At 43.6% G+C, this 16,044-nt stretch overlaps 1 protein-coding gene across 1 annotated transcript; it reads left to right on the top strand.

Moving 5' to 3' along the window:
• The first annotated feature begins 5,827 nt into the window (after positions 1-5,827).
• Positions 5,828-9,795, top strand: LOC146688713 (zinc finger protein 862-like). Its single transcript, XM_085437493.1, has 2 exons — positions 5,828-6,362; positions 8,097-9,795. Exons 1-2 carry the CDS (start codon positions 5,828-5,830, stop codon positions 9,719-9,721), a joined length of 2,160 nt encoding a protein of 719 aa, XP_085293619.1. The 3' UTR covers positions 9,722-9,795.
• The last annotated feature ends 6,249 nt before the right edge of the window (positions 9,796-16,044 follow it).

The raw sequence follows: 16,044 nt of genomic DNA, 5'->3' as shown, positions 1-16,044 counted from the left end.
GTGCAATATGGTATAGTCGGACAGGACACAACATCACTCACTAGCTTACTCTTCAAACGTGGCACGTGAAATCTCCCGCAGCAAGTGTGGTGGATCATAAATTTGATTAGTTTTGAAGTTGTACATCTCTGTTCCTTATATTTCATGTCATGCCCTTATTAATGTTTTATTTGTTGCTTTGACTGTTTTCGAATAGAATATGCAGTGGGAATATAGAGGGAGATAAGCAGTGAAAGTTTTGCCTGGGTTGATTGTGCGTCGATCCATTGTTAATGCCTCAGGGCTCCAGTAGGTGGGTTCGCGCGCTTCCTCCTTCACTCAATACAGACGAGTGAGAGTGAGAGCTGCGTGTCTGTGCCTTTCTTTCACCTCTCCTCACTATTTCCCCTGTTTAAGGGCACAACATTTGGAGGCACCGCTGGGATGATTGATTCGAGGACCATCCCTGACCTGTAAGAGAAATCCTCTCGTTGATCATCCCCCCCAGACGACCCAGGTATCAGAAAGGAGCATATTAAAGCAGCAGAGACATCGCTAGACCTACGTTGGTATCTGTATCCTGAAGTGGAAAAAGTGGCCACTAGGGGGCAGTAAAAGCCAACTAAGTCTGATCATTTCTCAACTGACTGCTTGTGCTAACTCCTATGACAAGATGGAGTCTGAATTAGAAAAGCTACAGCTGGAGATTAAAGGAACACTGTATCAACTGACTTTAGAGCAGCTGACTAAATTATGTGATGTACTTCAAATCTCAGGACCAGGAAAAGAGTTTGTGATTAATAGAACGCGCAGTCAGCTAGTCTCGCATTTAGTTAAGCACCTTGAACGCACCGAGCTGGCTACCCGAGAGGATGAAGGTATGTCAGAACTTCTTAATGTCCAGGACATTATAAGTGACATACAAATGGATAAAAAACAAGGTGTGAATGAAACAGTGGATCTAGCTTTTCAGGACCAGGAAAGTAGCCAGGAGGAGATAGAGACATTAAGACTGCTCTTAAAACAAAAAGAGGGTGAAATGCATGACTTGATGAGGAATAGCATGAATCCTGCCTTAAGTCCTCGCACCCCAGTGAGAAACATTGTTCCAACAGCACCAAACAGTTCCATGTGGCGCAAAGATTTTAAGATATCAGGCCAAATAGGAGAGCCGGGGCAAAAAGACAGGCTGACATTCTCCAGTCTGGCCAAACAAATTGAGAGCGGGGTCAATAGAGGCTACCCAGAATCAGAAATCACTGATGCTGTAATTCGTGCTATCACGCCAGGCTTGCAGCTGAGGAGTTATCTTGAAGGAAAAGAAAACCTCACATTACCTGCTCTTAGGAGAATCCTCAGGTCTCATTACCAGGAGAAAGGTGCCACAGAGTTATACAAACAACTTACCTCTGAGGTTCAGAGTAGTAAAGAGACACCCCAAAATTTCTTGATCAGGACAATGGACTTGAGACAGAAAATCCTGTTTGCTTCTCAGGAAGTTGAGTCCAGTCTAAAGTATGATCCAGCACTAGTCCAGAGCCTTTTTATGCATACTGTCCTGACTGGCCTTCAGAATGACAATATTAAAAGTGACCTGCAACCTTACCTCCTGCAAACAAATACTTCAGATGAGTTGTTGCTCGAGAAGGTAAATATTGCAGTCGCAAATGAAAAGGAAAGACAGGACAAAAAGAAACATGCCGCTCCATCACGAGTAACAGCTGTAAATACTGTCCAGTCTAATGATTCCCCAGTGGGAAAGAGAAGCACAGCTCAAGAGAAACCAGCCCCTCCACCCCCTGATCTTCTAACAGAAATAAAGGAAATGCGTGCTGACATGGTGCTGCTGAAAGACTTGAGGGCTGAAGTTTCCCAAATCAGAGAAACCATTCAAAAGACAACCCCAGCACCTCAGCAGCCTTTCCCCATTAAGGCTGAACAAAACTGCATGCCATTTTACCACCAGCACCCTCCTGCAGCAGCACAGGAACACCACCCAGCACATGGACCTGGGCATGTGTATGGGACAGCACAGTTTCAACAAAGATTCGCACCACAGCGATATTATCCCTCACCAAGTCACCGTCCCAGATGTTTTGCATGTTTGCAGGCAGGTGAGGCATATTGCCAGCATTGTTTTAGGTGTGGGAGTAGTGAGCATTTCCGTGCAGGTTGTAAAGCACCTAGACTGACAAAATCAGATAAAGGGAGCCCTTTAAACTAAGGGAGGTTGCTCCCACGGGACATGGGGCAACCGACAGCATTGAAAAGTCCCAATATTGTGCTAACTGTGAGGGAAAGGAAGAGAGTATGAAGTTAAAATGTTGTTCTGTTTGTAAAATAACATTGTACTGCTCAAAAGACTGTCAAGAGACACACTGGTCTGTGCACAGAAGGTACTGTAAGCCACATACATGTTCATCTATTAAGAAACAGGAAACACAGTCAAGTTGCAAACCAAAGTGTAGAAAAAGAAGTAATCCAGTGAAGATGCCTACTGTAAAAGAGCTTGTAGGAGAGAAATGTCTCATTCAGTGCTTTCTGCACAACCAAAGAATCCAGGCACTTTGGGACACAGGTTCACAAATTTGTGCTGTAGATGCGGCCTGGAAACAGACCCATTTGCCTGATGTCCAACTAAGAGATATAGCAGAACTAGTAGACCCACTTGAACCACTGCAACTTGAAGCAGCCAATGGGACGGAAATACCATATATTGGTTGGCTCGAGGTAAGCTTCAGACTTGCTGCTAATGATAAAGATCTGCTAATACCTGTGTTAGTGTTAAAAGGCAACCAACAGTCATGCCCCATAATTGGCTTCAATGTGATTTCACACCTAGTTGCAAACAGAGTACAGGATAAGACAAACACTAAGAATAAAGAGAAACTCATGAAAACAGTAAAAGTAGCTTTTCCTCACCTCAGAAAGAGTAGGGCAAGAGCTTTTGTTAATGCAGTGACAGTGGGACAGCCATGTGAGCACAGTGTAAGAACAACAAATGAGAGAGTTGAAGTGCCTAAACACAGCTCCCTCCAAATAGAGTGTCGTGTGCAAGCCCCGCCTTTCAAAGAAGATAGAACCCTGATCTTCGAGCCTCATGAGAACCCACAGTGGCCTGAAGGACTCGAGTTCTGTGATACCCTTGTTTTAGTAAAGACTGGTATGACACCAAAAATTGTCATTAGTGTACAAAATCCCACCAGCCATGACATCACACTGCCAAGTAGGACTGTTATTGGAACTGTGCAGTCTGTTGCATCAATATATCCTACTAATGTATTCAAAACTGACTGCCTCCCTACTGCATCAGTCCGTCCCATCCAGGCTAAGAGCTCAGGTGAGAACACACCTAAAAGTGAACAATGGGACCCACCTGTCGACTTGACTCACCTGAATGACCACCAGAGACAAGCTGTTAGTCAGATGTTAAGAGAAGAGTCAGAGTCATTCTCTAAATCTGATGACGACATAGGCTGTGTTGAAAACTTGCAAATGAACATTTCGTTGAAAGATAATGAGCCAGTCACACGGACTTATCTCTCTGTACCAAAACCCTTGTATCAGGAAATGAAAAACTACCTACAGGACCTAATAGCTCAGGGGTGGGTGGAAAAATCAAACTCATCTTACTCCTCTCCAGTAGTCTGTGTGAGAAAAAAAGACGGTACATTGCGCTTGTGTATTGACTACCGAGAGCTGAATAGGAAGACTCACCCAGACCGCCACTCCATTCCCAGAGTACAAGACATAATGGACAACTTAGGTGGCAACACTCTATTTTCTCTACTGGACCAGGGTAAAGCATACCACCAGGGGTTCATGGGCAAAGACAGTAAACACCTAACAGCTTTTGTGACCCCCTGGGGCCTGTATGAGTGGGTCAGAATCCCATTTGGACTGATGAATGCTCCGGCAGCATTTCAACGCTGCATGGAGGAGTGCTTAGAAGGGTTAAGGGATGAAATATGTGTGCCTTACCTCGATGATGTCCTTGTCTTTAGCAGAACGTTTGAGGATCATGTTGAGGATGTCAGGAAAGTGCTGCGCCGACTCAGGGAGTACGGAATCAAACTCAAACCAAGAAAGTGTGACCTGTTTAGGACAGAAGTGAGGTACCTTGGCAGGATTGTGTCAGCAGAGGGAAGCAGGATAGACCCCGCAGACACTGCTGCTGTAACAGCTTTGAAAAACAAACAGCCAGGTACTGTTGGTGAACTAAGAGCAATGTTGGGCCTACTAAGTTATTACAGACAATACATCAAGGATTTTGCCAGAATTGCAAATCCTCTGTATGACTTGCTCAAGGGACCTGCAGATGCTGAGACCCAGCGAAACACAAGATTAAAGTGGCAAACAAAGCGAAACAGGTGTAGTGTCCCTTCGAGTACACCTATTGAGTGGACCGACATGCACCAGTTAGCACTAGAGCAGCTGATAGACTGTCTAACTCAGCCCCCTGTTCTAGGCTTTCCAGAATTTTCACAGCCATTCACCCTTCACACTGATGCGTCAAACCAGGGATTAGGTGCCGTGTTGTACCAAAAGCAGAATGGAAAGCTTCGTGTGATTGCTTATGGTTCCCGCACTTTAACTGCAGCTGAGAAGAATTACCACCTGCATTCAGGCAAGTTAGAGTTTCTTGCTCTCAAGTGGGCTATCACAGAAAAATTCCGTGATTACCTATATTATGCACCATTCTTCACCGTGTACACCGACAATAATCCACTTACCTGTACTGTCCACTGCCAAACTGAATGCAACAGGGTGTTGATGGGTAGCAGAACTGGCAGATTTTCACTTCACAATTAAATATCGCCCTGGTAAAGAAAATGTGGACGCAGACAGCCTCTCCAGGATGCCGGTAGACATGGAAACGTTTATGAATGAATGCACAGAGGAAATGGCATACGATGTAATTGGAGCAACCACACAGGCAGTGGAAAGGCAGGATGACTCCAATGTGTCATGGTCCATGGGTGTCTCAGTCAGGTGTTCAGCCATGGCCACAGATGTTTCCATCATTCCACTGACAAAAGGCCAGATCAAACAGGACCAAAGAAGTGATCCGACTATTGGACCTGTAATTCAGTGTAAACTAACACAGGAAAAACCATCACGTTCAGAGCTAAGAAAACTCAGCCCACAGGTCATATGTCTCCTGAGGGAGTGGGACAAATTGGAGATGGATGAGAATGAGATCTTGCACAGAAAAACAGCAAACAGAAAACAGTTGGTCCTACCAGAAATACACAAAAGTACTGTACTAAAGGAGCTACATGATGAAATGGGCCATCAAGGTGTAGAGAGAACATTGTCACTGATACGGGACCGGTTTTACTGGCCCTATATGCAACGGGAAGTAGAGGAATATGTGACCAGAAGGTGTGTTTGCATAAAACAGAAGAAGCCGTGTCATGAGAGCAGAGCACCACTGACTACTCCCTACCATCCCCAAGGGAATGGACAAGTGGAGCGGTTTAATAGGACACTACTCCAGATGCTGAAAACACTCTCAGAGAGTCAGAAAACTAACTGGAAGGACTCGCTTAACAAACTGATTTATGCCTATAATTGTACCCGCAGCGAGGTAACTGGATTCTCCCCTTTTTACTTGTTATATGGACGCTCCCCACGATAGCCAATCGACATGCTGTTCAGCTTGACCTCAGAACAAGGAGATGGCAATCATCATGACTACATGGTAAAATGGAAACAAGGCATGGAAGAAGCATATGAGATCACGAGAGAAAATGCTCATAAAGCAGCTGTAAGAAGTAAAAGACATTATGACAGCAAGGTGAGGAGCTCAGTATTACAGCCAGGTGATCGTGTTTTAATAAGGAACATGACACCTCGAGGAGGTCCAGGCAAGCTGAGGAACCACTGGGAGGATGTGGTTCACACAGTCGTTCGTCAGGTCAGCAGAGATATCCCAGTTTATGAACTCAGACCTGAGAAAGCAAAAGGGAGATCAAGGATATTGCATCGCAATCTTCTTCTGCCATGTGACCATCTGCCTGTTGAAACTGAAGTGCGACCACGAACAAGAAAAAGAGCTGTGGAGACAAGTGAGGAAGTGGAACAAGCTGAGGAAGAGGATGACGATGATGAGTACTATCCAGTGTCATCTCAGCAGCCATTTGAGCCACTTTATCCTCAGACACTGAATCCTATGAGCACTGATGAACCAGCCAAACACCTTCAAACAGTGGAAAACATGTCATCTGAGCCAGAGAATGAACATGAAGTACTGAACCAATGTGAACAACTACCTGACCAAGAGGAAAATTATGTCGAGGAACCATCAGTGGAGGAACCTGTTCCTGCACCTGTTCCAGACAAACACAGCAGGACCTGTGAGCAAGAGCATCAGCGACCAAGTAGAGAGCGCAAACCACCAAAGATCTTCACATATGATCGGCTTGGTTCACCAGCTTGTTATAACCTGAGAACACCATCACATCATACACACTTCATGGTTCCACGGACTGTTCAGGCATACTGCCACTGATAACTGTATGGACTTGAGTGAAAAGAAACATTGTGATCACACACGAAACACGTTACTGAACAGAGACAATGTACTTACACTCCACACCAACCACAAGGAAATGGACTGTTTAACACAGAATTCATATTCAAAGTGACTTTTGGACATTGAACTGATTCATATTGTGCTTGCAGCTTAACACACACATCCAAAGCACACCACATGGCTACGGCCACTTGTATCACTCTCATGGACATTTGTCAAAGGAGAGAGTGACTGCTTTGCCAAGCTGCACTAAAATGACTTTGTTCTCAAGCCAGCAGCAGACTGTGTTAATGTAACTGCATGGACACTGTAATTCATACAGACTGTATGAGAACACTGAAAGACTTTGGGTAATAACCCACACTAAAGAATGTATGAAAAGAGTTCCAGCTTGTGAAACTATTTTTGTAGATTACATATAAGGTACAAGAAACAGTTATAGTATGCAATGGTTTATTGGTTTTGGTGATATTAATGTTCATAACTCCACGTTTGTGCTAAATGTTAAACATTTGGATGTTGAGGACAACATCTATTCTGAGGGGGAGTATGTGGTGGATCATAAATTTGATTAGTTTTGAAGTTGTACATCTCTGTTCCTTATATTTCATGTCATGCCCTTATTAATGTTTTATTTGTTGCTTTGACTGTTTTCAAATAGAATATGCAGTGGGAATATAGAGAGAGATAAGTAGTGAAAGTTTTGCCTGGGTTGATTGTGCGTCGATCCATTGTTAATGCCTCAGGGCTCCAGTAGGTGGGTTCGCGCGCTTCCTCCTTCACTCAATACAGACGAGTGAGAGTGAGAGCTGCGTGTCTGTGCCTTTCTTTCACCTCTCCTCACTATTTCCCCTGTTTAAGGGCACAACACAAGCTTAAACGTGCTCGAGGTTGACTGCGCAGAGAATTAAAAAAAAAAATCTCTGGCATGTGTAAAGACAGATGGATTTAGGCAGGTATTTTAGTTCTGCTGAGCCAAAAAAGACAGGTCAGGATGAAGAAGGGACAGGCAAAGAAAGGCCTACCACAAAGCGGAAAAGTTATGATAAATCAGATTACGAGGCAAAAAGAAAGCGCAGTTTTTTGGATTCATGGACAAAAGAATTTCTGTGGCTGGAATATGACAAGATAAATAACATGATGTTCTGCCGGGTGTGTCGTGAGTTTCCCTCTATTGCTGAGTTGACAAGCGCCTTTGTTACTGGGACCAGTAATTTTAGGAAAGACCCCATCAGAACTCATGAGAAATCTCTGCATCACAAGAAATGCATTGGTGCTCAGTCTGCAGCATCTGTCCCAGAACAAACACCAATTGCAAAAACCATACTAAAAATAAACCAAGCACAACAAGAAGTCCTGAAAAAGCTGTTTAGAACTGCGTGCTATGTTGCAAAGAGTGAACTACCACTGGCAAAATTTAGCAGTCTTTGCAAACTTCAGAAAGCAAATGGCCTCGATCTTGGTTCCACTTGCCTCAGTGACCATGCTTGCAGAGAGTTTATTGGAGCAGCAGCACAAACTTCAAGAGACCAGATTGAAAAGGAAATTCAAGAAAGCAGGTTCTTATCCATTCTTGCAGATGGCAGTACAGACACTGGTATAATAGAACAGGAGTTGGTTCACGTCAGGTATGTGAGGGATAATGGTGACATAGCCACATACATGATCAAATGTCAGCCAGTCAAGAGTGCAAATGCTGCAGGTATTTTAGAGGCTATTGATGAAGCAGTGAACACCTTGGGTATCAGAGAGGACACATGGAAAAAGAAAGTTATGTGTGCAAATTTTGATGGTGGTGCAGTGATGATGGGTGAGAAAACAGGAGTAGCTGGGAGACTGAAACAGAGGATACCCCACATCATAACAATCCACTGTGTGGCACACAAACTAGAGCTAGCTGTGCTGGATAGCGTGAAAGGCTGTGAGTACCTGGTGAAATTTGAAGATACACTGAAAACCATCTTTAAGATGTACTACTATTCCCCAAAGAAGCGAAGAGAGCTGACAGAAATAAGTGAGCTGCTAAATGAGAGGCTGGCACATTTCAGTGGGCTGAAGAGCACACGGTGGCTTCCAAGCCGGCTGAGATGTCTAAAGACTGTGGAAAAAAATTACACTCCCACTGTTGTTCATATGGAGAACATGGCAGAAGGAAGTGATGTCAAAGCCGAGGATGCAGCCAAGGCTAAGGGGGTGGTGCAGGAGATGAAGACTGAGAAATTTGTTCGCTTCCTGCGTTTCATGTTGGACTCCAGTACCATCTTATCCAAGTGCTCTACTGATTTTCAGCATGATAACCTAAACATCACACGAACAAATCAGTTAGTTGAGAGCACAACATCACGCTTACTCAGCCTAAAAACAAAACCAGGAGAATATCAGAAAACCTTGGACACAAAGTTCACAGCGAACCAGGATGGTAGCATTTGCTACTGTGGAACTCAGCTAACAAAAAGTCAGCGACCTGCTAGAAGAGGTGAGGGAACAGACAAAGACACCTTTGGTGCAGAGATCCAGAAGATTATTGACAACACAGTCAAGTACATGGACAACAGATTTAAAAATCTCCATGAAAAGCCTCTCTCTTGTTTCAAGGTTTTTGACCCTTCCACTCTTCCCTACCCCAGAGAAGAACTAGCAAATTATGGGGATGAAGAGGTGGATTATCTTGTCACACAGTTTGCCTGTTTGCTAGATGAGAAAGAGAAAATTCCACAAGAATGGATGGATCTAAAAGTGTGGCTTGCAGAACGCCGGGGTCGCAAAGTAGATTGCTTGTACAGAGATCTCCTCTCTGAGAATCCAGAACATCTCTCTCATATCTTGTTGCTGGTGAAATTAATGCTGACACTTAGTCCATCAACAGCCATCTGTGAGAGGATTTTCTTGCATGAACCGAGTGAAGACAAACATCGTACCTCTCTACACCCTGAAACACTGAATGACTGCATGCAACTCTCCATTCATGGGGAAACAGTTGAATCTTTTTGCCCTGACAAGTCGATTCGTTTCTGGATGTTTTCTGGAAAAGATTCAAGACACCTGGATCATAAAATCCCGACAAGAACAAAGAGCAGTGAAATGGAGGGCAATGCACAGGAAGAGAAAGCTGATGAAGGAGATGCTATGCCCTCAACGTCGAGTGGCATTTTCTCATCCGAGACTTCAGTGGAAATTTCAGATTCAGGATCTGACACAGACTAATTCATGTTCTACACAGTTCTAACAAGTTCACAGAAAATTCTGTTTAATTAGAACCAGATATTTGAGTTGATTGTAATGTTTATACAGTTGTTGTAATTTGTGTTTTAACAATTTTTTGATTGATGTTTTGTTTCCTTTACAATATTATACAATAAAAATAATCTTTTTTTATTCGGGCTACTCAAATTTATTTCGGGCTACCAAAAACTAAAGAGTGCCTGCCCGAAGGGCTACCAGGGATTTAAAAATTTTGCGAGCCCTGTAGTCCATCACAGTCCAGTCACATGCATACATCCACACACCTTCATACCAGATATTGCTGATAATGGGGTCTCACGCGCAACCTATTCGAGGCTCCATCACCAGCAAGATGACGTTTAAAGGAAACAGTTCCTTGTTTGTTATTTTTTCTTTGGACTGGATTGACTCGCTGCAATCCTTTTAGGCTCAGGACTTCTCATTCCATCAGTGTCCCATATAGGTGAATTTCTCCCCAGCCCATTATAATCATGGAGAAAAACACTTTGCGACTATTTTCAGTAAGAATATTTTATAGCGCTTTAACGTTCACTCTCTCAGGCCTGGATTAAGGAGCCGATTTGTTAAATCAGGAACTCACAAAATACCAAAATATCACCACCGGTGGATCACACCTCTCAGATGTTCTTATCTCAGTGCACTGTAACGAAAGCAAAAACAAACGTAACCAATTAAACGCTCATATAATAACAGATACTGGGGCCCATTGCAAACATGTCCAAACATAAAACCATCCATCTCTCTCTTAGAGAAGGAAAACAATCCAAACCTCACTGATAGAATCAACCTAGTGTCAAACAAAACCCAAAGATCAACCAAAACTCCACACACAATATTGTGCAGGCATACAGTTACCGAAACTCCTTTTTTGCACCAACAAAAACATGTTGGATTTACTTGACTCAATAGTGGACACTGGTTACACACAAATGCTTTGCTTTGGCAGAAACTTAAACAACTAAGTTAAATCAACACAACCTTTTCATATTCTCCGAAATAAAACTCACACCGTTCATTCATCATTTTCGCTCTGTACCACTGCTCCTTGTTAGGCTGTGTGAAGCACAGTAAACAATTCAGTGGAGGCCTTGAGCCATAAACAGACATCACGCACAGACATTGTTTTCATTTCCAAACTGCAATAGACCCTGTCCCCTAAATCTACACAAATGCCCTCTGTGTGGCATGAAATGCATTTAACCAATAAATAATCAATGGGTTCTTTTTGTTGTAACCGACTCCGTATTTGGATGTTTGTGTGCAGCATTTGTTAGTAAAGCATTCTTCATTGCATCAGCGTGTGTGTGTGGATCACTCTTCATTCTGAGTCTGTGCATGTAGATGTGTGTGTTTGTGTGGGTGTTTGTGTTCATCACTTTCCTGTTGTGGTGTTCTGGGTAAACCACGGCCTGAAGCGTGCCCTTGGATCCTGCCCTCCTCCATTTCAGTCTGTTTACATCCATCGGTTCTGCTGCTCAAAGTTCTGTCCATACTGGTTCTGGCTCCAATTGGGGCAGTCCTTTTCTCCAGTGTCCTGCATCTTCTCCTTGTTCCGCTCCTCCTTAACTTGACCCTTTCGCTTCTGTAGCTCCTTCAGGGTTTTGATACGCAGCTCAATCATCTGCACTGTTAAAAAAATCAGTAAATTTAGGGGTCCCTTTACCGTGGATTTGCTACGGATTCGCTCCGTTTTGCGAAATACGGAAAGTTTGCTGTTGCGCGAGGCAGAATTTTCTCCCCCAGCCAGAATATTCCGACGCCATTACTTTCAGTGCGGTCAGTGCCTACTAGGGGTGGGTTTTTATAATCGATTTATTGATTAAAATCGATTCTGGCTTAGATAACGTAAAATCGATTCATTAAAATCCTGAATCGATTTTTTAATATAAATTTATTTTGCCCGAAATGCCAGAATCTCTGATGAAACCTCACAAAATTTCAACAACCACCAAACAGCTAAAACAGTAAATGAGAGCAGGTAGACGGATTCTGCACAAAGACGTAAACACACAGCGCGACCCGTGGATCAGAATCAGTGAGATGTCTCCTTTCTCAGCTGACGGTCGGGGCTGAAAGCCGACAGCTCGCTGATTCTGATCCGCGGGTCTGCGCTGTTGTTTACGCCCTTTTTTTTTCGTTTTACATACTTCCGAAAAGAAAACCTCATTTCTGCCGTCCAATATTGAACAAATTTAAACTTTTTAAAATTATGCAAAATGCAAAACGCTTAACCGTGTCTCTAATAAAACCGCTGTAACTTCAGAGGTAATGTTCATGTGTTGATTAATGGTTTTCTTTCGTTTTTTGATCTACTGCAGAATATTTTTATAAAATCCCAGAACAGGAAAATCACCTTCATGTTTTTCTGTATTTTATCTTCAGCTACTTTGACACAAAGGCCTCTGCTGTGATGCTCACACCTTTGATAAAGTCTTGTGTGTGTCAGCTTCCTTTTTATAGATACAAAAATATGTAAATGTTCTGATCTGAATTATATTATTTCTGACTGTCAAAATTTCCCAAATTCAAATAGAATCGAATCGAATTAAATCGAATCGTGGATCGAATCGATTCGGGACCTTGTGAATCGGAATTGAATCGATTCTAGAAATCAGTGACGATACCCAGCCCTAGTGCCTCACCTAAATTTCTGCAAGTCACAAGGAAAGTTGGAAACAGGTTGGTTGTGTGGAATGAGAATGGAGTGCCACCTTGTTCCCCCTCGTACATTAAATTGGTCTCGATAGGCAGTTGGTAGTGACAGAGACAAGCGACACTGAAGAGGAAGCTTTCAGCTGATGATGGTCCCCCGGAGAACAGCCTCCGACGGCGGTGTGTCCGTTAGACCAGCGGTCCCCAACCTTTTTTGCACCACGGACCGGTTCATGCCCGACAATATTTTCATGGACCGGCCTTTAAATACAACAAAATAAAACTAGTACCGGTACCGAAAAGAAGAAGATTTATTCATAACACACTGAAAAGACCCAGGAAAACCGAGTAAACGATAAAAACGATAACAAAATAACGCTCAAAACCGATAAAAACCCTGAAAACTATACATTTCACACCTGAGCCTCAACTCTCGCGGCCCGGTACCAAACGACTCGCGGACCGGTACCGGTCCAAGGCCCGGGGGTTGGGGACCGCAGCGTTAGACCCTGAACGTCTCACATATATGTATATATATATATATAATGTTCTTCCTCTACACCCCCCCCAATTTTTGCACATGTCGAGGAGCGTGTCAGGCTACATTTCACTGTGTGTTATACTTGTATAACTATGCATGTGACAAATAAAGAACCTTGAACCTTGAACCTTGAACTGCAGGGCCGGTACACAAGGTGGTGATAATTATGGGCAAATACCACGTACACAAATGCAAATGGCAAAGTAAAAGACCTTCCCTAACTGTATTGAAATTTGAATTAAAATCTTTTTTGTCATCTTTAGAATTACTGAGGGATTCATGTAAAGAGGCTGCTTTGATATGCGACAATGGGACTCAATCTCTATCCTTTTAATGATTGTGTTTTTGGTGTACTAAGTAAGCCACATGTATGTTAAAGTGTTCGCAGAAAGGAAACTGTTATATGTCATAAAAATGGCCTTCATATATTTATGTATATGTATATATGTGTTTTTGTTTTTGTTCTTGCTTTTAGTTTTTTTTTCCTATTTCGTTTGGTTTCTTATTCAACCTTTTCAAGATGTTGTTGCACTAATGTTGTCTCCCAACGAGAGATTGTAATATGTGCATAAATTTAATTAAAGTATGAAAAAAAACAAAAAAACCCAAAAACACTGCAGGGCCGGAACCATTCGTTCTACTCAGCGTTTGCTGTTGGGACAACATGTCTGGTTGGACACTTTAGCATACGTTAGCTTAGCAATAGGCAGAGAGATATTAAACGGTGCTTTGTCTCTAAACACACGGATTATCACTCGGTTATAACCACTTGAGTGTGAGAAGCTACGACAAAGATGTGATATTAGGAGCTTCAGTAACGTCTGTCGTAGGTTTAAAGCGCCCTGTGGACATTTTTAGCATTGCACCACAAGATGGCAGCAGCGAGCCCCAAACTCCCTCGGCAATAGAAACGTTGTAATCACTGTCCTGCACCATGTGGCTGTTATTATACTGCATATGATATACTTTTGATATGTAATAGGTGCCTGTGCTGATGCTCCTCCTTCTCCCCCAGATATATGCCCTCCAGACAGACTAAAACACGGGAACGAATAAAAATTGAACTAAAAATTAAACAATGAGAAAATACAAAACTATCACAACTCTGCAAGCCATGGATGAATCTGCCTGAGAAGTTTTAGGAGCAAACTAAGATGAAGGTCACAATGTAGGCCCGCTCTCAATCCCAACCACATGGAGCAAAGTTTACAAAGTGAACATCTAAAGCTGCTTCATGATTATCTTTGGCACTATTATAATCATCTTATACAGTGAATTCTTTAAACATTAAGTAAACTAATTTAAATAAATGATTAAAAGGTAAGAGTGTGGCCTAAACGGGGCTAATGAGCCCGCTACACCTGCTGTTGTTGCCCTGGGAGATGGCTGTACAAGCCAAAAGTGACCTTGCATCCACTGGCACAGTTCAGCTGGTTGTCCATCTCACAGCTTTTGTAACCAGGTGCTGCGGCTGGCTAGGCCAGGTTGAAGACGCAGATGTGTGATTCTGTCAGTTTTCCCACCTTTTCAGTGATACATCAGTGCAGGAGCCCAGAGATTCCCACATTATAATGCAGATGCTGCAGCACCTTGAAAAGATGCAACTTTCAGGATGTGTTTTGTTTCTAGTTTCAACTTTTCCACCTTTACCACCACTGATGTGGTAATTTTCCTTATGTACCGTGGCATCAGCGCCCACACCAGTGTTGCACATGACACAGTCAGTGTGGTGGAGCCTGCCTCCACAGATGTCTGTGAGCATGAGTTGTTGCAGCATTAGTCGGGTTGCGCAGGCCTACAGACTGGTTGGCAACCACTGGATGTTGGGGGATAAATGTGTATTCCCAGTGTAGTGGGTGAATAGTTGCTGTCAGTTTGGCTTTGGTCGCTAGCAGGTTGCAGACACTCATTGTTTCCCATTTGTGTTTGACTTCTCACAGTTTCACTACTGCTCACAGAGTAGATGGTGAGTGTTTGCAGTACTGATAATCTATAACTGTAATATGTCTGAGAGGGCAGACAGCCTGCTGTGATGTACTGTACTGTTACACTCTGATGTACTGATATAAGGGTGATGTTAGCGTGAATGTCATCCAGTTCTATCTGTGGCAACTGAAGCATCTTAAATTTGTTGGCCATGAGTATGCAGAGGGCAGCACGGTGGCACGGTGGTTAGCACTGTTGCCGCACAGCAAGAAGGTCCTGAGTTCAATTCCACCATCAGGCCGGGGTCTTTCTGTGTGGAGTTTGCATGTTCTCCCCGTGTTTGCGTGGGTTCCCTCCGGGTACTCCGGCTTCCTCCCACCGTCCAAAGACATGCAGCTTGTGGGGATAGGTTAATTGGATAATCCAAATTGTCACTAGGTGTGAACGTGAGTGCGAATGGTTGTCTGTCCCTGTGTGTTGGCCCTGCAACAGACTGGCGACCTGTCCAGGGTGGACCCCGCCTCTCTCCCTATGACAGCTGGGATAGGCTCCAGCGCCCCCCGCGACCCTGAAAGGGATAAGCGGAAGCGAATGGATGGATGGAGTGGATGGATGGAGTATGCAGAGACAGTGATGCTGTGGGATAAAACCAAATGGGTTCTCTGGGGTTCGTTCTCAGACTGGCAGCTAATATAATAGTAATCAGTTCGCTCTGGCACGGAGCGTTTATGTTGGCCTCTTTTGAAAGGTTTTCCATGTTGTGTGCCAGAGTGCCTGAGCCCTGCCCAACTGCCTCTGCAGACAAACATGGAAAATATCCCCCAATAGCTGACCTCCATAACAAGGTTTATGGAAAAAAGAAACATAAATGTCGAGGCTCGATTTTTCCCAAGAGAGATTGGCAGTAAGTAATAGACGGATTTTTATTTCTCATGCCAAGCACGTGCAGTCAACCACCAGAGCTACATGGGTCATGTAAAGCAGCACAGCTGGAGCACAGGCAGAGACAGAAGTCTGTAAATGTTGTTTAGGTGGGGTCACCTGCTTTACCAGCCTCATGGAAACTTTGTTCTTATACAGTCATTCCTCCGACTACAGAAGATAGAGCACGTGGGTGCTGGTGGGGTCACAGCTTTAACCTTTAACAAACAAGGGCAGGGCTAAC

Source organism: Copadichromis virginalis, linkage group LG17 (genome assembly GCF_057382275.1).
Source record: "Copadichromis virginalis isolate Kocher_CV1m ecotype Utaka linkage group LG17, C_Virginalis_male_GT1.1, whole genome shotgun sequence".
NCBI classification, from domain to species: Eukaryota; Metazoa; Chordata; class Actinopteri; order Cichliformes; family Cichlidae; genus Copadichromis; species Copadichromis virginalis.
Note: the sequence above shows the minus strand (reverse complement) of the source record. Positions and strands in the feature narration are given on the sequence as shown.